The 20,836-nt window shown below is 45.3% G+C and overlaps 2 protein-coding genes across 5 annotated transcripts in view; one reads left to right on the forward strand and one right to left on the reverse strand.

Annotated features, from left to right (window-relative positions):
* The first annotated feature begins 707 nt into the window (after positions 1-707).
* ckmb (creatine kinase, muscle b) lies at positions 708-4,467 on the forward strand. Its single transcript, NM_001139715.1, is given in 8 exon segments — positions 708-764; positions 1,924-2,133; positions 2,380-2,534; positions 2,702-2,834; positions 2,943-3,114; positions 3,239-3,362; positions 3,557-3,746; positions 3,951-4,467. Coding segments are annotated over 7 exon segments (1,143 nt in total). The 5' UTR covers positions 708-764; positions 1,924-1,943; the 3' UTR covers positions 4,130-4,467.
* Positions 4,468-4,960: 493 nt separating this feature from the next.
* The window catches only part of LOC106580867 (MAP/microtubule affinity-regulating kinase 4-like), a 51,423-nt gene continuing 35,547 nt past the window's right edge, over positions 4,961-20,836 (reverse strand). Inside the window, exons 12-18 of one of the 4 annotated variants that reach the window (XM_014162372.3) lie at positions 20,084-20,276; positions 17,732-17,958; positions 16,801-16,907; positions 15,018-15,287; positions 13,272-13,354; positions 11,385-11,429; positions 7,824-8,034 (exon numbers count right to left, since the gene is read on the reverse strand). In XM_014162372.3, the coding sequence (XP_014017847.1) occupies positions 7,970-8,034; positions 11,385-11,429; positions 13,272-13,354; positions 15,018-15,287; positions 16,801-16,907; positions 17,732-17,958; positions 20,084-20,276 (990 nt within the window). In that variant the 3' untranslated portion in view covers positions 7,824-7,969. Of the gene's footprint in view, positions 8,035-10,401; positions 11,430-13,271; positions 13,355-15,017; positions 15,288-16,800; positions 16,908-17,731; positions 17,959-20,083; positions 20,277-20,836 lie in introns of those variants that run through there. The other 3 variants (XM_014162369.3, XM_014162376.3, XM_014162371.3) reach the window with 3 other exon arrangements.

Consider the following 20,836-nt stretch of genomic DNA (forward strand, 5'->3'; position numbering starts at 1 on the left):
AACCTCTGCGAAGTGCAATTGCTCTGAATCCAAGTGGAGTGTGTCACATAGTTCCAGTTTGTGGTTGATATTGTCAGGTATTGTTAATGAAATGCTCAATGAAGTGGCTTTCTCCTTTCTCCTCTTCCGGTTCGCCATCTCTCTCAAGGGACCATAACCATATTCCTACACAAAATCATATTAATTTTTTTGACTGATTCAAATTAGGACCAAGGGGGTACTCACCAAGGGAATACTCACCAAACACACTACAGATGAATGAGAGGGAGCACCAATCCCTGTAGGGGAGAACTCCCATGAAATCCCACAACTAGTAATATAATATATGCCATTTAGCTGACGCTTTTAGACATAGTAGTTATTTGTTCCCCCAGGATCCCTCAATCTCTCAGTGTGAACACTTATAACAGTGTCCACGGAGAAAGTGTATTTTTACAACTGTCGCTTTACTTCAACTGTCTCCTTCAACCCCCCCACCTCAACTAGCTAATCAGAGGAGGAGGGGGATGTTGCCGTTCAGGGGCTAGGCACAGCTGTTGTACCGTCTCGGGTGATGTGATGTAAGTTCATGCCTTTTAGAAACTAAACTGGGCATCAGGGGTTGTGGCTGTCCAATCGAGTGAGAGAATTCAGAGACAAACCAGCCAATGGTTGCAAAGGTCTGGGTATATAAACTAGGGTCTAACACCTGTCAAAGTTGGGTAACTCCTATATTGGCTTTGGTGGATCCCGGGAACGTTACCTCCTTCTTTTCTCCTGTGCAGGTAAAACCTACAAGGCAGCGAGCTTCTGGAAAAGGGTTTTTAAGTAGAAATGAGGAGAATTCCTGAAAAAGAGCACAAAAAGAAAAGAGGAATTAAAAAAAAATACTTTAGGCAATTGAAACCTCTCCGTTGCCGCACCATTTGGAATCCTGAAATCGGTTCTTCTTGCATTTTTTTGCATTGGACTTCTCTTCAGTTTCTTGCAGCATTTCCTAAAATGGAAGATCTACTGTTTTTTCATCTTTAAACTACTTCTTATGCGTTTATACTCGTCATCCTCTTCTGTGCAAACTAACTTTGTTAAAGGTTTTGTCGGTAAAAGAGAGCACTAGTTTGAAAACAGCCATGATCACTAACGGCTGTTAGTAGAGGAGGGATAGTCACAGGAGGGATAGTCACAGGAGGGATAGTCACAGGACAGCGGCTGGTTGATTTGTTACCAGTGGTGATCTATAGATGACACCGAGTTATTTTAGATATTTTGCTGAAAAAAACATGCAAAGTGAAGTATTGAATTTCTATAATGTCTGCAATTATTCCACAACATGTTTGTAGTTCAGATGTTAATCTGAGATCCTATTCATTCTGATTTGAAGGTCAGTTGTGCTAATAACCGGAGAATGAATCAAGTCAGTCTCTGGAACTCTCTGGTACCGCCTACTGGGGTGGTAGCCAGACTAGGTTCCAGTGGTAGTGTTTCCCTTGAAGGAATGGAAAGGTGGCTTGCATGCCAGTGTCAGAGTATAGCCATAGCAAGAGGGTGTAGGGTGGATGGCCTGGTCTAAAAATACCTTCTGATGCTAAGTGCATAAAAGCACATAGATCACACCCGTCACTCTCCGTGGAAACATGAGGCGGTGGCCGGAGGGGTCAGGAGACTGATAGATAAGACACTAGGAGACTCAGTACTACAAATCACAAAATATGGTATATTTAGTGGTATTGGTTGTATTGTTAGGCCATTGCTAGGACAGTTCCTCGTGATTTTTTCCTGAAAACCCATCATGCTCTCTTTTATAAATTGTGGCACAATTCTGTTGTTAGGGACCCAGATATTGTTCTTTCACCATTCTTGAATATTTAGTTGGGAGGCCTTTCGATACAGTGTGCCAGATCATCCTTCATAGATTCACACTTCTTCCACCTCTCCTTTTTGCAGGACAAAAGAAAGCCGCAATCATGACGAAGAACTGCCACAATGACTACAAGATGAAATTCTCTGATGAGGAGGAGTTCCCAGACCTCTCCCTGCACAACAACCACATGGCCAAGGTGCTGACCAAGGAGATGTACAAAAAGCTGAGGAGCAAGTCTACCCCCTCCGGTTTCACCCTGGACGACTGCACCCAGACCGGTGTGGACAACCCTGGTAAGACTTGGAAGCACACACACAGGAAAACCCGTCAGGTCCCTGTGAGGTCACAGGATATGCATGTCCTGATCTGCTCTGATTGGTGGCTGATAAGGGCACCTGAAAGCAAAACATTCTTAGTGCTATTAATTAATACACTATTAGCATGAAAAATGAGACTGTTGGTAGTGCACTTTGTTGGGGGCCTGTTACATGTAGTTTTCCTGTGGCAATAGTTCCCACTTATTCTCTTTCTGTCTGCAGGACACCCCTTCATCATGACCGTCGGCTGCGTTGCTGGTGATGAAGAGTGCTACGAAGTCTTTAAGGATATGTTCGACCCCATCATCTCTGACCGTCACGGAGGCTACAAGCCCACCGACAAACACAAGACCGACCTGAACTTCGAGAACCTGAAGGTGAGTGAAGAAAGTGGTCATGGCAATCACATTTCTACATTGGAGTTGCTCCTTTTGCAAGCTTGATTTCTTAGCTAATATATAAGGCTGCAGTGGACCGTGGTGACTAGACAGCATTTGAATGAGTTCCATGTGTAGAGCGACATAATTCATTTCCCCGTTGACAGGGAGGTGATGATCTTGACCCCGCCTACGTCCTGTCCAGCCGTGTGCGTACCGGACGCAGCATCAAGGGATACACCCTGCCCCCCCACAACAGCCGTGGCGAGCGGAGAATGGTTGAGAAACTGTCCATCGAGGGTGAGTGTCTGAGCCCTCAGAAAAAATCAGCACTATAAAATCAGGGTCAGCTGTGCTGCCATGGAGCACGATCATGTCAATCTCATGTTTATGTCTCTCTCCCCTCAGCCCTGGCCACACTGGATGGTGAGTTCAAGGGAAAGTACTACCCCCTGAATGGCATGACCGATGCCGAGCAGGATCAGCTGATCGCCGACCACTTCTTGTTTGACAAGCCCGTCTCCCCCCTGCTGCTGTCCGCTGGTATGGCCCGTGACTGGCCCGACGCAAGAGGAATCTGGTGAGTGCCCAGGACACAGGCCCATACCAATACCCAAAACCAAAACGATACCATTGGTGAAACCAGATAATGAATGTACAGTATGTCCCACAGTCATGTAACACGTACTCCCTCCTTTCTGAAGGCACAACGATGCCAAGAGCTTCTTGGTCTGGGTGAACGAGGAGGATCACCTGCGTGTCATCTCCATGGAGAAGGGCGGCAACATGAAGGAGGTCTTCAGACGCTTCTGCGTTGGTCTGCAGAAGGTACGCTAGCCACAGAGCCTACAGGACTGACACACTCTCAATACCAACATTGTTCTTTATCGCTTGTTCACAACAATGGCAGCTGACTTTTCTTATAGTCAATAGTCGAACACATCCCTTTCGGTTGGCTATTCTCACCTGAAAACGCACTCACTGGAACCTCCTCGTCTCCTGTCCTTCTCCACCTTGTGCAGATTGAGGCGGTCTTCAAGAAGCACAACCACGGCTTCATGTGGAACGAGCATCTCGGCTACGTGCTGACCTGCCCCTCCAACCTGGGAACTGGCCTGCGCGGTGGCGTGCACGTCAAGCTGCCCAAGCTGAGCACACACCCCAAGTTTGAGGAGATCCTGACCAGGCTGCGTCTGCAGAAGCGCGGCACAGGTACGAGCTTCTCTCAAACTCTCTTCACAGTCTTAATGCATGAAGTCATACTATACCTAGCAATAGTCCATAAAATGCTTTTACACTGCCATTATATATGCATTTCTGAGGTGACTAGTAAAGCCATATATAACCTGACATGTACATCATGGAACACCAGTGTTAAGGATTATGAAGACTCACCTTTGACCTCTTTGCCTGCAGGTGGTGTGGACACGGCCTCCGTGGGTGGAATCTTCGACATCTCCAACGCTGATCGTCTGGGCTCCTCAGAGGTGCAGCAGGTGCAGATGGTGGTGGATGGCGTCAAGCTCATGGTGGAGATGGAGAAGAAGTTGGAGAAGGGAGAGGCCATCGACGGCATGATCCCCGCCCAGAAGTAAAGCGGCACTTGAGCTTCTGAGTTTTTTTGTATTATAAAATGAGTAGCCTTGTCGTCACGCGGGCAGGAGACATCCTCACTGGACTTTTCCTAAAGACACTCCACTCTGATCCAACTCTTTTTTCCTTCCTTCAATATTTCTCTTCATCATTTATTTTTCTCCTTCCTACAGTCACTTTTTACCATCTGTCCTGTTCTTTCTGTAACATCCTGGGAACAAATACCATCGCATAGTCTGGTGCCATGGGCCATGACTATGTTTATGCACCAAATCTTAAATCCGTTCTTTGGTTGTAAAAATGTATTGAGCAAATAAAACAAGCCCCAATTAACAATCAATCCCACTGTCTGATGTATGGTCTCGAAACACACACAAAGACCCTCGCACGTACACATTCTTCCTGCATGTGCACACACGGTGCACGCACACACACACACACACACACACACACACACACACATAAACTCAGTGAGCGCAGCCCTGTAAATGCCCTAAAACCATGGTACAATTAAGCACTAAAATGAGAGGCCATGTGTTATGACATTTTTATCATGTCTGTGATGTGGTCATAGCCACGAGGCGAAGGCGGGTGGTCATGATGACTTCTAGGTGCTAAGACTAGTAGTTTTAAAAGTACTGGGTTGCTAGGAAACGACGTAAACAATGCCCCTTTATATGAACGTGACAATGTGTATGTTGTCTCATATATCATGGGCAGGAGAGGCTCTAACAATGGGAATTCCAAACCATCCGTTACACATATGACCAACCTGTAATCTACTGAGACCACGTCAACCACAGGGAGAACAAAAATAAACTTGATCCAAAATGTCAGAGTTTGAAAGGAGAATTTATTTTTGCTTCAACACAATTTTCCTATGAGACATGCAGGACTGCAGGTCAGTCATTTCCATAGTTGCACCCTGTTTTATCGATAACAGCGACTGCTTCAAACGCACTACTACTTCCTACTGTTGAAGCATGGTCCTAAGCTTTAAGCAATATATATGGGAATTGTTGGGCAAGAGGTCCTATTTTGGACAACGTTGCCCAAAAATTGCACAAAATCACAGCTTTCACATTTTAAGACATTTGTGGCCACCTGTTGCAACTAAAATCTCCCATGATTCCTTGCAACGGGAAAACTGAAGTCATTGTAGTGTCATGGATTACTATGTACTACTGCCATACATGTGTGCAATAAATATTTTTGCCAAAAGGAATAAGGTGGAAAAGGGTGGAGTTTGAAAACAACTGAAGATTTGCTAGTGTGTTGGGCAGGCAGTCCAGTGTAGGCAGGCTGGCGGAGATGGTCAGAGGTGTAATAGTGACAAACAAGCACACTCTGTAATGAGAACATCATCCACTGTTGATGAATCTTTGAGCCATTTACAAAGGCCAGACAGACTTTCAGAAAACAAGGAAGGTTGAAGAACATTCAGCGACACCAACAACACAGTCTGAGCTGAGAAAACAGAAACATGGTTGAGATATCTAACCTAGAAGAGCCCACTGCAGCAACTGGGAATGAAGATCTGGCATGTCTGCTGCTGTGACCCACTGACAAGCGACAAGGACCATTACTGTATATTGGTGCAAATGAAAGCCAGTGACAAACAGTCAAGGCCTGAGTGAGTGACTATCAACCTGACTTGGATCAATTGTGAGCAGCTTGGAATCGTGGTTCATTTATAGACAAGTGTCAGGGTTAATTTCAACAAGGTCACCCAGGGTCACATTCTAAACTACCCCCCTCAGCAATACAGAAGTCTGATTGGCTACCAGACGGGAAGCAGCTACATCACACCTGTTTTGTTGACCAATTGCTCAGTGTTGCTGAGGGCTGAGTTGAGGAGCAGTTCGGAACTCATGGAACCACAGATAAAGGAATCAATGGACATAAATACTTAATGCAATTCAACTAGCATTGCTGTAGTTATTATAGTCTGTTTGATCAATCATATTATTTTCTTTTTGAGCAGAAAATTAGGAGTTGATGTAATTTTATTTTTTATGCGATCTTGGGTCATTTTATACAAAAAAGTGCTCCAAATTGTGATTGTGGAAATGTGACAATCAATATTCCCCAACATAATACTAACCACAGCTTATATCAAATCAAGTTTGGAATCTTGGCCCTGTGGATGTGTTGTAACATTTAAGAGAAAATACAATTATAAGAGGTGATATTGCTAAACCAAAAGTTCTACCAGAAGAATGTGTAGAATCCTTGTGTACATTACCTGCTGAAATGCAGAAAATCAAAAGGTTAGTGGCTCAGAAGAGCAGTCATTACCTACTCTGCTTTGGACATTGAAGTCAGACAGCCTTGCTCATTAGCAACCAACATTCCGGTATATACAAAACACAAAATGAAACTTGATGAGAGTAGCAGACGGGGTCGTACAGAATTGAGCAGATGATGGATGGGCAGAAGGGTCTGGCATTTGTTTTACAGCATACTTTTTTTGTCCGTCTCTGCATTTCGGCATGTCTCCCTATATAGCAGGGGTGTCAAATATATGGCCTGCGGTGTGCGAGAGGGTCCAATCTGGCCTGCGGGTTTGAGTAAAACCCCCCCAAAATAACAACAAAATAAATCTTTTTTTTTATATATCTGTAGCGGTACCCCCTGTATATAGACCCGCTATTGTTATTTACTGCTGCTCTTTAATTATTTGTTATTCTTATCTCTTACTTTTGTTTAGGTATTTTCTTAAAACTGCATTGTTGGTTAAGGGCTTGTAAGTAAGCATTTCACAGTAAGGTCTACTACACCTGTTGTATTCGGCGCATGTGACAAATACAATTTGATTTGAATATATTTTAAAATGACTACAACCAAATCGAAACTGTGTAGAAATGATAAGATAATGGACCTACATTCATACAGTTTATTGATTGTATCCAGATTGTTAATAATCACTGAAATGAAAGCTAGACAGTTAGGGAGCATCAAAAATGCTAAAAATTATGGATAGGGTGGATAGACTATATTTGGCAAATTTTGACGGCAAGGAAACATAACACATTTTCAGTGTTGCCGTCCGGACCTTGTTGAAGAACGAATGCGGTGTCCAGGGCAAAATGAGTTTGACACCCCTGCTCTATAGCCTGGAGTTCACTCTAGGAAGGGCTGGCCCCTTGTTTCTTAAATATGCATTCATGTCTGTCAATTGCTCATTGAACTGAAAAAAATAAAAACAAAATAAAAAACCTTTAGAATAGCAGCTGTTAAAAAGGAATGACAACATATATAATATAATCATAACGACGTTGACGAAAAATATCTTAATCTGCAAATATGGAATTAAAAAATAACTGCTTGACTCCCTAGATTCACATAATATTGAGGTGCCTTAGCAGGGTTCATAGGTCATAGGTCTGTGAGTGGCGGGGCCGGGCCGTCCGTGCCGGTGCGCCTGCGTGTCCGTGTGGCACCAGAAGCGGGTCTTTGGCGGGGGTGAGGCGAAGTTGGCAGTGGGGGTAGCGGGTTCAGCCTGTCTCCTTCTCCCGCCCCCTCGGTCAGTCTGTCCAGTGTAGAAGCCCTCTGCCCCACCCCCTGTTGCCCTCAGAGCTCCAGATCCTTGGACACTTTTGTGGCAATATCCCGGAAGGCAAGCGGCGCCCCCCACAGGCGTTTGAAGCGCACGCCGCTGGTCTCGGCGGGGCCGGCGGGCAGCTGGCACACCTCAGCCTCGAAGGCCACACGTGAGCCGGCCGCCCCGTGGGTGCAGGAGAGCAGGAAGGGCCCAGCCAGGTGGACCTGGCAGCCGCAGCCCTGGGCCGCCTCGCGCAGCGCCAGCACCACCTCCGCCGGGTCCCGCGGGCTCCGCACCCTCACATCCCAGCTGCATCGGGGGGTCCGGGGCTCTGCCGCTTTTTGATGCCCAGGTAGATGGCGACTGCAGGGGCAAAGTGGGTGAAGCGTGGGAGTGGGGGAGTGATTGGGGGTGAGAGATTGAATGAGAGAAGAGGATGCAGGTGGAGTGTGGGTGACGTGCATTAACGTGGATGGGAAGAGAGGAACAGGGGAGAAATATATTAGTATCATATAGGGTTTGGTTTAACAGCCACAACTCTTAATTTATCAATAGCAATAGAAATCCATTCCTCAATTTCTCATTAAAATAGATAACAAGGCCAATAGAAATGAAAGTATATAAAATGTTTTTAACAGTCTTTACTGAAGAGTGGCTGTAGCTTCCACAACACACACAAGTTGCATTACCATCTTAAAATCATGCCATAAATTAGACAATTCTAGAAAAATAAATCTGTGGTTCAATTCAGAGAACAATTCAGAGGATACCGCAGTGCAATAAAATGGAATGTTAGGAAGCAACACAAGTTAGGCAAGTTAACAACACAATTTTACCTTTTTGAGGACACGCTTGTTCTTCAAGGCAACAACATTCTAAATGATGCTGTACCATTATATCTCATTCATTAGACCAGGCTACAGTCATGCCCCACTCAATGATCTGAACTGTATGCAGATATATATATATATATATATATATATATATATATAATATATATATATATATATATATATATATATATATATATATGCACACTACCGTTCAAAAGTTTGGGGTCACTTAGAAATGTCCTAGTTTTTGAAAGAAAAGCACATTTTTTGTCCATTAAAATATCATCAGATTGATCAGAAATACAGTGTAGACATTGTTAATGTTGTAAATTACTATTGTAGCTGGAAACGGCAGATTTTTTATCTACATAGACGTACAGAGGACCATTATCAGCAACCATCACTCCTGTGTTCCAATGGCACGCTGTGTTAGCTAATCCAAGTTTATCATTTTAGAAGGCTAATAGATCAGTAGAAAACCCTTTTGGAATTATGTTAGCACAGCTGAAAACTGTTTTTCTGATTAAAGAAGCAATACAACTGGCCTTCTTTAGACTAGTTGTGTATCTGGAGCATCAGTATTTGTGGGTTCAATTACAGGCTCAAAATGGCCAGAAACAAAGACCTTTCTTCTGAAACTCGTCAGTCTATTCTTATTCTGAGAAATGAAGGCTATTCCATGCGAGAAATTGCCAAGAAACTGAAGATCTTATACAACGCTGTGTACTACTCCCTTCACAGAACAGGGCAAACTGGCTCTAACCAGAATAGAAAGAGGAGTGGGAGGCATCGGTGCACAAGTGAGCAAGAGGACAGCCCCGATGCACAACTGAGCAAGAGAACAAGTACAATAGAGTGTCTAGTTTGAGAAACAGACGCCTCACAAGTCCTCAACTGGCAGCTTCATTAAATAGTACCCGCAAAACACCAGTCTCAACATCAACAGTGAAGAGGTGACTCCGGGTTTCTGGCCTTCTAGGCAGAGTTGCAAAGAAAAAGCCATATCTCAGACTTGCCAATAAAAATAAAAGATTAAGATGGGCAAACACTGGAGAGAGGAAGATTAGAAAAAAGTGTTATGGACATACGAATCCAAGTTTGAGGTGTTTGAGGTGTTCGGATCACAAAGAAGAACACAAAGAAGAACATTCGTGAGACGCAGAAAAAATGAAAAGATGCTGGAGGAGTGCTTGACGCCATCTGTCAAGCATGGTGGAGGCAATGTGATGATCTGGGGGTGCTTTGGTGGTGGTAAAGTGGGAGATTTATACAGGGTAAAAGGGATCTTGAAGACGGAAGGCTATCACTCCATTCCGCAGTGCCCTGTGGATGGCGCTTAATATGAGCCAATTTCGTCCTACAACAGGACAATGACCCAAAGCATGACACAATCCAAACTATGCAAGAACTATTTAGGGAATAAGCAGTCAGCTGGTATTCTGTCTAAAATGGAGTGGCCAGCAGTCACCGGATCTCAACCCTATTGAGCTGTTGTTGGAGTAGCTTGACCGTATGGTATGTAAGAAGTGCCCATCAAACCAATCCAACTTGTGGGAGGTGCTTCAGGAAGCATGGGGTGAAATCTCTTCAGATTACCTCAACAAATTGACAACTAGAATGCCAAAGGTCTGCAAGCCTGTAATTGCTGCAAATAGAGGATTCTTTTACGAAAGCAAAGTTTGAAGAACAAAATTATTATTTCAATTAAAAATCCAACGTCTTGACTATATTTCCTTTTCATGTACGTTTTCATGGAAAACAAGGACATTTCTAAGTGACCCCAAACTTTTGAACGGTAGTGTGTGTATATATATATATATATATATATATATATATATATATATATATATATATATATATATATATATATATATATATATATATATATATATATATATATTCAGGTCATTATATTGTTATTTCTGGAGGTGTCTGTGGTTTGCAGAGATGTGGTCAAATCCATTTAAATCTGGTCCATTCTGAAAGTAAACCAAATTCCAATTCTAATTCCACATTTTCCTCATTGAAGAGAATTGGAAATTCAGTGTACTTCCTGACTGCAATTGAAATGGAATTGAGCCCAGCCCTGGTAGTATGCACAGCTAATTAAAGTTGGCATTGATTTACATTTCAAAGCAGACATTTTTCTTTGGAATGCTGTCCTGGTGGGTCACAGAATCAGCTTACTATGCTTGGTCACAAGCTAGCAAAAACACATCTGCTGGGTAAGTAGGTGTAGGTTTAACGGTGGACATAGCCAGAATACCACACACTAGTTCTAGTACTACTCTTGGAAACAAGTGGAAGCTCTGTGTATTATGGGTATTTATTCATTTATTAAAATCGTTTGAGTAAGTGAGAATGAGGTTCATGTCAATGGATGGGGAGTTGAAGTTGTTATTACACTGAGGGAACCTACTTGATAAAACACACAGAAGGACCCTACTTCAGAAAAGAATTAGAGAGGCAGTCACTCACAGGCATCTAGCACAGAGTACCACATCTACTATCTACGAGTCACACCAAGGGCATTTAGAGCTAATGCTGCATTGACCCATGCTCTGAGCTTTACCTGCTGGTTTTAACCAGAGACTGTCTGACCAGAGACTGTGCAGCTGAGGCTACAGTGTGAGGGAGAGAATAGAAATGCCTTTAGTAACTACTAGTCCTGGAGCTATCACACTGCCTAATGGTGGGCAGACATGAAGTGATACAGAAAGTCTTTGATTGATAGCACAACTATCTAACTGGCCTGGGTTCAGTTTTGCATTGTGTGATCATAATGAATGTGGTTACAACTGGGTTTGGGGAAACTAATATTGGGCCTGTAATTAAATAGTTTCTCATCACAGTGGGACATACTGTATTGTAGACACTCACCTTGTGACCGGAGATCTGCAGACTCTCTCAGGTTCGTCTGTGACCCTCAAGAGGAAGACAAAAGTGCGTGTTAGGAATGAATCAGCCAATAGAGCAATATCCCTTGTTCCCTCCACTTCCTGTTCCAATCCTTCCCTCAGCAACAGCCAATAGAGAAATAACCACAAGACCATCAACTCATCAGAGCCAGAGTGACATCAACCTTCCGAAATGCAAGGAAATCATATGAAATAAAATAAACAAAACATACACTTTTAAGCCACACTAGGAATGTTTTTTAGAGGAAGGGCTCAGGGCAGGTTTGGGTGTCTTCCAAGAGACTAGAAAGCTGCTGCTTCTTGCGTTGCGTGACATAACTGGACAATTCTTACGTGTGCTGTGATGGATTTTACCTGGGTTTGTAGAACATTTATTCGAACATTTTAACAGAAAGCATAATGAAAGCACATAGTGTTTGCCCAATGACTACTACCACTAAAGTATGGTCAGCTTTTGAGATGTCCCATTACACATGCATCTAACACACACAAGGGGGCGCTGCTGTTCAAGCACCACAAAGAGTGTCGCCATGTTCGTAACCTTCCCATTTCAAATGCCGTCTCCACCAGCCTGACCAAACCAAATGCCATCCCAGGAACTGGGTGTGTCTTGAAAGGACTAGAGCCTTCCTTCTATAAAATCTCCATCTAACAGGATAGGGGAGAGATCTGAGCTGTAGAGTGTCTGAAAACAAACCTGCAAGTGGGGATAGTGTCTGGGCTGCCATGTTGGGTAAAATCTCTCTGGGAGAGAGGGAGTGAGTGGAGTCCATGGTGAGTGGAGTAGAGTGGAGGGATAAGGACTGACAAGCGTGTGCCTCTGGCTGGGACTGTAAAGAGGATCCCGTTAAGAGGGGGATAAAGGCTCTATTACGCAACTAATCCTGCTTTGAAGTGTCAGCGATGCTAAGGACGCATGGCAGCAGCTCCTTACAAACAAAACTACCACCCCCTCCAATCTGAATCTCCTTGGCCTTGTGATAGTGTTGTCTTGTGTGGCAAAGAGGGAGGTTGGCTAAACCAAAAACACTGAAACAGCTTCACAGTACTGGCTCTGGGACTGGTAACGTTTTAACAACGCGAGGAATATATGGAGTTCATTAAATGAGTCACCGTCTTACAATCGCGTTAATAAGTACAACTGGACGGCACACAACTGCACAATGAGTGAAGACGTCACCAGGATTAGGTGCACCCTGAAGCATTAGGAGAAGGTAAAGAACAGCCCGTAGAGTCCAAAGCCACATCAGACCCCTTTGATTTGACTTTCAAAGATAAGAATAAAGAAATGTTTAATGTCCAATCATGTATTATTGTTTTAAGTGCCACAATCATTTGGTAGATATCCATACAACAACACATCCACTAACCAACTACCTTTACATGAACTGAAAATAGAAGAAGAATGTATAGGGGATCCCAAACTGCTCCTACATCAAGTACTACAAGCGTGTGCGCATTTTAAAAGCCTTTGGAAAGCAGGGTTATTGCTGGCTGTTCTGTTGTTGTCAAGGGTATGCTGTGTCACCTGTGGCCTCTAGGGCGCGCTCTTGTACTGAACTCAGACAACAGACACAGCGCACAGACTGAGGCAGTGAATGAGAGGGGAGTGGGCGAGGGGTTGGAGGTGCTGGCAGACAGACAGACAGACAGACAGACAGACAGACAGACAGACAGACAGACAGACAGACAGACAGACAGACAGACAGACAGACAGACAGACAGACAGACAGACAGACAGACAGACAGGCAGGCAGACAGACAGGCAGGCAGACAGACAGGCAGGCAGACAGACAGACTGACAGGCAGACAGAGAGAAGGAGCCAGAAACATGGGAAGAAGAACTTACTAACTGTTTTTGATCCCTGCGGAAGAGTGCAGCCCGAGACGGACTTGTTTGAGTTGGGACGCTTAGAGGGGTCAAGATTGACCCTACGAGGAAGAAGAGAGAGAAACAAGGAAGAAAAATAGAGAGACAAAGAAAGAAAGACAGAGAGAGAAAGAGATATGGATAAAGGGGGAAAAGAAGGATAAAAGATTGCAGCTGATTGGCAAGGAAAAGTAAAGTTAACAAGGAAAAGCAAAGTAGTTAGGAAACAGAAACATGAAGCACTTCCCCAAAAAACAGCCGAGAGCGAGAGACAGAGAGAGAGAGAGAGAGAGAGAGAGAGGGGGGGGGTAGTAGGGAGATGTGAACTGGGTAAGTGGGGGTTTGAAGCCTGTTGTTAATAGAGGAAGAAGTAAGCCTGAGGAAAATCAATGCAGATTAAGGAGAGAGTGAGAGAGGGGGACGTCAGAAGCATTTTGGACCCTCCAGCAGTGTAAGTCTGAGTACCGATGGCCAGACACACACACCTTACTGACTCCACTATGTCTCTAGGGCTAAGACGAATATCCTCCATATTGAGGAAGGGTTCCAAGTATCACTGCTAGTCACTGTCACCTGTCTTGGGCTTTGTGTCCCCTCCTCTACAGTAGCCTAACTGTCTTTTCCTTAACACACTATCTATCTAACACTGTAGCCTACACAATAGAGGTCTTCACGGATCCGAATATCCGAGACCCGATCCAGTACCAGAGCGGTTCTGGATCCAGAATTCTAAATAATGACACGGGTCTGATCTGATTGTCACAGGTATGTGTACTTTTAACTGACTTGTCCTGAAGGACCCATACAGATCCAAACGCGACTGCTGCAGTAGAGAGAGAGAGAGAGAAGTTTAGAATTTATGCTGCTACTCTTTGCTTTTCACGAGTGGCGCGTAGCTGGTTGTTGGTCAATCACAAGTCATCAAAGCGGCAATAGGCTATAGTCATAGAATCTCTAAGTGGGACCAAGGTCAGGAGATATCTAATCGATGGAAGATGGAATTAAAATGATGGAATTTAAAGTTAAAAGAGAAGGATAGGCTACAACGACCAAGAGCCAACAGATAGACTGCTACTTTATATTCTGAATGGTGTTGTTGTTGTTTGTAGCTGTAGGACGAGAAAGAGCATGCTGCATCAATTAGCCTTGCTAGCTAGCTGCTAGCTTAACTAGCTTCTCCCGGTTTGATGCAGTCAAGACAGTTACTACGTAATCATATTGGATGATAAATAACCTAGCTATGGCAGCTATTAGTCTACTATAGCACGAGTTGGCTTGGTAGGTTGTGGTCTCACAGATGAGCAGTTTAAATGTGCTTCGCTAACAAAGATCTCCCCAGATTTCCACAAGTAAAATAACACGGGGGAGTAACAGGAGCGAAAGCTCATAGTAATCCTTGTCCTTGCTAGGCCGTACATGATCTTTATTTGATCTAATTGCTTAAACGGCAGTCGCTATCCCTGACGAGTGTTGAATTTTCCAATGGCGCGCGCAGCATCGTATAATTACAACTAACATGTATTCGAATCCTCCTAATTGTACACTGCCTGTACCTTTCAGCTGTTTAGATTAGGATTGCTTACACTTCTGATGTTTCTACTGAAATTCCCTCAAGCTATGAATTGAATTCTACCCTCACTATGAACTAGCCTAGAATTGTTGTCGTCACTATACCTGGGGGCTAAAGCTCAGGGCTTCCTCACACTCCCTTCACTCTCCTCTTACCTGCGTGTGAGCTTGGAGGTGAGCTTGCTGAACAGGTTGGAGGTGGCGCGGGTACGTGCGTGGGGCAAGGGGCTTGCGTCGTGGGACAGGGTGGGGGAGGTGGGAGGGGCGTGGGAGGGAGGCCGCCGGTCCCTCAGCTGGCCACCGTGGAAGGTGCTGCGGATGCTGGAGCCCCGAGTGAGGCGGGAGCCCGCAGAGGAGGAGGTCCCCGAGGCCCCAGCGATGCTGTGGGTAGAGGGCGAGGCCGGGGGCAGCCGGTGGGAAATGGAGCTGAGAGAGGAGAGAGAGAGAGCAGAAAGGACAAAACAATCAGATCATCATCACATTCATCCATCACTCAACCATTAACAGTGAGGTGATCAGTCCATAATGTATGACAACCCCGGGCATATCATCGTTCTAATGTATCGGTTGAGACAAAGGATCTGACCCAGAAAGGCTCTAGCGGGAGTTAGTTGAGCATTAAGGCAGAGGGATGGTGAACCATTACAGGGTAGGAGCTTCCACTTGTGTTGGCTTTCAGCAGAGGTAAGGTGGTGAGGCCAAATCAGAACTGGGCCTTTGGTGGAAACAGACTGTGAGGGGGAGATGGGGATCAGGGAGGAGGAGGGAAGGACAGACTGGAAAGGGGGATGTGGGAGGGAGGTGACTGGTATGCTGGTAAAGAGTGAGAAAAGAAAAGTGAGCATAGAAATAGAAAGAGAGAGAAAGAGATAGAGAGAGAGGGTGAGAGAGGGCTTGAGGGAGAGTGACAGACTGAAAATGAAGATCTCGGCCATCTGCTTGGAGAAGTGTGGCTGGCGTGTGGACGTCCAGCAGTAGCCATCTCTCCTTCCCCATGCCCCCTTAACCCTGCATCCTTTCATCCACTTGGCAGAGCTCCTCCTCCCCTCGTCCCCTTGGCCCGCTCCCTACAGTTCTCCCTGAATGGCTGGGTTAGCTAGGCTGGCTTAGCCCCTGTTGGCCTGGGGCCGCTTCACTTAACGCTCTAAATAGCCAGAGCTCTGATAGACAGACACACACTCACACAGGGAGAGGGGCCAAGTAGGGCAGACACATTAGAGTCCTTTGGTTGATTTGCAGCCATTTCAGAGCACAATCATTTACCCTCAACCTGAGCCCCAAAGCAAAAGAGACCAGGGGCAGGAACTAAACATGTGTAGAATGTAATGCATGATCACTATGACAATGTATTTCTGTGTAATGTATTTCTGTGTAATGTATTTCTGTCTATATCATGTAATTGTACGACTGCATGCACTTGTTTATATGAGCATTATTATTTGTGTCTGTTTCCGAGTGTGTTGGTTTGTGTATTTTATCATTGTGTGTGTGCAGCGTTGTATTTGTTTGTGCGGCTGCACTGTGTGTGTGCGCTCTAGCACGTATGTGTCCCATCAGCCCATCTATCGTGGCATTGCATTGACAGGGCCTAGAAGGCGCTTGCTGGTCAAATTGGGACACTGCCATCTCCCGCTTTCCCCCTCTATCTCCAACCCCCTCCCTCCCCCAGTCCACGTGGCCCTGAGCTGGGACTTCAGGTCACATGATAACCACCCCCTTCTGGCACACAGCAGTAAGCTCTTTATCTCCTAGTCAAGAGACGTAATGAATGTTATACACACACAAACACACCACTACAGTCAAAACACACAGGTTATGTATGCACACATAATGCTGAGAAGGTCAATGTATCCCTGCTATTATACTCAAGGACTCAACAAATGTAGAAGCACATGTGCAACACTCAAACACAAACATGAAACCCAAACGCTCTGCTCACCTGTTCTCCTTTCCGTTCTGCAGCAGGGAGGGCCTGTCTGTGCTGTTCCTGTCCGTGGTGCACACGTACGTGTTCCGGCGGATCATGGCACTTGCTGGGACGTTGTTCTGAAAGTCAGGGAGAATGACAGTTAGATAACACATTGACTGTGATTTGGTGAAATTCAGAAAGGCATCCATCCTACTGTATATCCCTCCTCTCCTCCATATAATGGCATTGTCTAATGGTCACATAACGCTAGGTATGTTCATGTCTATTCAAAGCCCTGACTCTGATAATATCTACACCCCACATCACAGTGTCAGTGGAGGCATCCCAAATGGCACCCTATTCCCTTTATAGTGCACTACTTATGAGCCCTGGTCAAAAGGTGTGCACTTTAAAGAACCACAGTATCCGTGTTGAACTTTTGTTGTCACTCTCAGTCCACCCTGTCAGAGCGCCTCTGAGCCCTTCAAAGGGTTCATCTCAGGTTCATCTCCATAGTCTGTTGTTGTTGTTCATCAAATCAAATCGGATTAGTCACATACGCATATTTAGCAGATGTTGACTACCTATATGCTAGCGTTGAATCTCTATTCTCTCTGTCCACATCTTAGTTGAGCATGAATCTGTATTCTCTATTCGAAGTGTTATTGGTTCATTCCCCCGCACACTGGTCTTAGTTTCATTAACCTCTTGTAACATTGTCTCTTGATGGTGTTAACCCTTCTTTTCCCTGTGTGTGTGCGTGTGTTTATAACGTACAATTATTTGTAAGGTCGTGTTGTAAGCCGACTGCATTGCACACATTGCATTGCATCAACCAATGGTTGTGTGGCACGCCTTCGACGGCGCAGTCTGGCATCAGATAACTCTGTTATATGTGGTTTGCAGACATGTAGTCTGCCTGGAACACGGCCTGTCTGTATGTGTGTGCGTGCGTGTTCACCGTGGCGGTGATAATCTCCTTGCGGCGGTCGGGGATCTCTGACTTGTTGGGGTTGTTGGCGCTGCTGACCATAGGGCTGGAGGGGGGCTGGATGGAGCGGCTGCCCACCACGCTGCTGCTGACCTTCCGGGACGCCATGCGCCCCCCCTCCTCCTTCAGATCCCTGTCTGCCCCCGCCACGCTGCTGGGGCTACGCTTGGGGTGGGACGGGGGCGCTGCTGGACCGCCTGCACAACAGACAGACAGGGCAGATGATACGACATGAGAATCAAAGTCCGGCTCTGTGTGGTTCAGTTGGTAGAGCAAGGCGCTTGTAAACCCAAGATCGTGGGTTTGAAATCTGCTGGCGCCACCCATATGTAAATGTATGCATGGACTACTGTAAGTAGTTTGGGATAAACAGCATGCTATTATATTATAGACTGACAGATAAGTGGGCAATGTACAAATTATGAATATCTCACCCACTTGTAAAGTGGTGGCTGGTGACCTCACACTCATACACACAAAGCAAACATTCTCAAACCTGGCAGAACGGAGAGGAATACAACTTCACAACCATTTAAAACACAAGTGAAAAGGTAGTGACGGACAGGTAGTTGGAAAACAAACACCCACTAATGGGTTCGGTCAGACACTAATGGATGTACAGTGCATTCAGACAGTATTCAGACCCTTTCCCTTTTTCCACATTTTGTTATGTTACAGCCTTATTCTAAAATGGATTAAATAAATGTTTTCGTCATCAATTTACACACAATACCCCATAATGACCCTTTGTTACGAGACTCGAAATTGAGTTCAGGTGCATCCTGTTTCCATTGATCATCCTTGAGATGTTTCTACAACTTGATTGGAGTCCACATTCAATTGATTGGACATGACTTGGAAAAGCACACACCTGTCTATATAAGGTCCCACAGTTGACAGTGCATGTCAGAGAAAAATCAAGCCATGAGGTCGAAGGAACTGTCCGTAGAGCTCCGAGACAGGATTGTGTCGAGGCACAGATCTGGGGAAGGGTACCAAAACATTTCTGCAGCATTAAATGTCCCCCAAAAACAGTGGACTTCATCATTCTTAAATGGAAGAAGTTTGGAACCACCAAAATTCTTCTTAGAGCTGGCCACCTGGCCAAACTAAGCAATCGGGGGAGAAGAGCCTTGATCAGGGAGGCGACCAAGAACCCAATGGTCACGCTGGCAGAGCACCAGAGTTCCTCTGTGGAGATACAAGAACCTTCCAGAAGGACAGCCATCTCTGCAGCACTCCACCAATCAGGCCTTTATGTTAGTGGCCAGACAGAAGCCACTCCTCAGTAAAAAGCACATGACAGCCCGCTTGGAGTTTGCCAAAAGGCACCTAAAGACACTCAGACCATGAGAAACAAGCTTCTCTGGTCTGATGAAACCAAGATTGAACTCTTTGGCCTGAATGCCAAGCGTCACGTCTGGAGGAAACCTGGCACCATCCCTACGGTGAAGCATGGTGGTGGCAGCATCATGCTGTGGGAATGTTTTTCAGTGGCAGGAACTGGGAGACTAGTCAGGATCGAGGGAAAGATGAACGGAGCAAAGTACAGAGAGATCCTTGATGAAAACCTGCTCCAAAGTGCTCAAGACCTCAGACTGGGGCGAAGGTTCACCTTCTAACAGGACAACGACCCTAAGCACACAGCCAAGACAACGCAGGAGTGGCTTCGGGACAAGTCTCTGAATGTCCTTGAATGGCCCAGCCAGAGCCCAGACTTGAACCCAATCAAACATCTCTGGAGAGACCTGAAAATAGCTGTGCAGCGATGCTCCCCATCCAACCTGACAGAGCTTGAGAGGATCTGCAGAGAAGAATGGGAGAAACTCCCCAAGCTTGCAGCGTCATACCCAAGAAGACTTGAGGCTGTACTCGCTGCCAAAGGTTCTTCAACAAGGTACTGAGTACTTATGTAAATGTGATATTTCAGTTCTTGATTTTTAATACATTGGTAAAAATTTCCCCCAAAATTATTTTTGCTTTCTCCTCATGAGGTATTGTGTTTAGATTGATGAGGGAAAAAAAACAATTTAACCCATTTCAGAATAAGGCTGTAACCTAACAAAATGTGGAAAAAGTCAAGGGGTCTGAATATTTCCCGAATGCACTGCAATGTCATGGAAGCTGCTATGACACATAATACTCACAGATGGACAGACAGTAATGTATATCAACAATAACTACTACCTATTCCCTTTATAGTACACTACATTTGACTAGCGCATTACTTTTGAACAGAGCTCTGGGCTCTGGTCAAATGTAGTGCATCATATAAGGAATAGGGTGCATTTTGGGACATAGAATAAGAGACAGCCCACTCACAAAAGTCACTGTGCCTCCTGCGGGGGTGGTAGGTGGAGGCGCTGCGCTGGGTGGTCTTGCTGTGGGAGGAGGAGGAGGCCGAGGCGGAGGTGGTGGAGGAGGTGGAGTGTTTACTGGTGCCGTTGATGACGGTGCTGGGCCGTACCCGCGCCAGGCTCAGACTGCTGGTTGACCGAGACTCGCTGCCCTCCACCTGACACACACACACACACATACACACACACACACGCACACACACACGCACACACACAGACAGAGAGAGAAACACACACACACAGAGAGAGAAACACACACGTTAGGATCAGGACTCAGGTGACTGTAGACAGTGTGGACACACAGGCATGCATACACACGTATTGTGGCAGACAGGCACGCCAGGTGTTCCCCGAGGATTTATGTTAGCAGCGGTGGCTAAGGAAGCGGAGGGGGATTATTTTGTAGATTTTTCTGGTGACTTTTTAAAAGGACATTCTACTCCAAAATGCATGAAAATGTAATTATGTTGGAACGATCTTAAATATAACTGATGTGCGCCACTGCACTAAAGGGAGATGAGGAGCAGGCGGTGGCTGTGCAGTCATGACTCTCTCATTCACACTGGCGCCAACTCTGTTTGCTACAAATATACTTGTAACTTGTCAATTTCCCAAATCTCTCACTATCCCTTTAAAAGCGTGTCTCGGCAGAAATATATATATATTTTTAAAAAACGAACTGGGAACGCTGGGAACGCAGACAGGCAACGCAGAAAGC

The sequence above is a fragment of the Salmo salar genome, chromosome 20, assembly GCF_965601325.2.
Source record: "Salmo salar chromosome 20, fSalSal1, whole genome shotgun sequence".
NCBI lineage: Eukaryota > Metazoa > Chordata > Actinopteri > Salmoniformes > Salmonidae > Salmo > Salmo salar.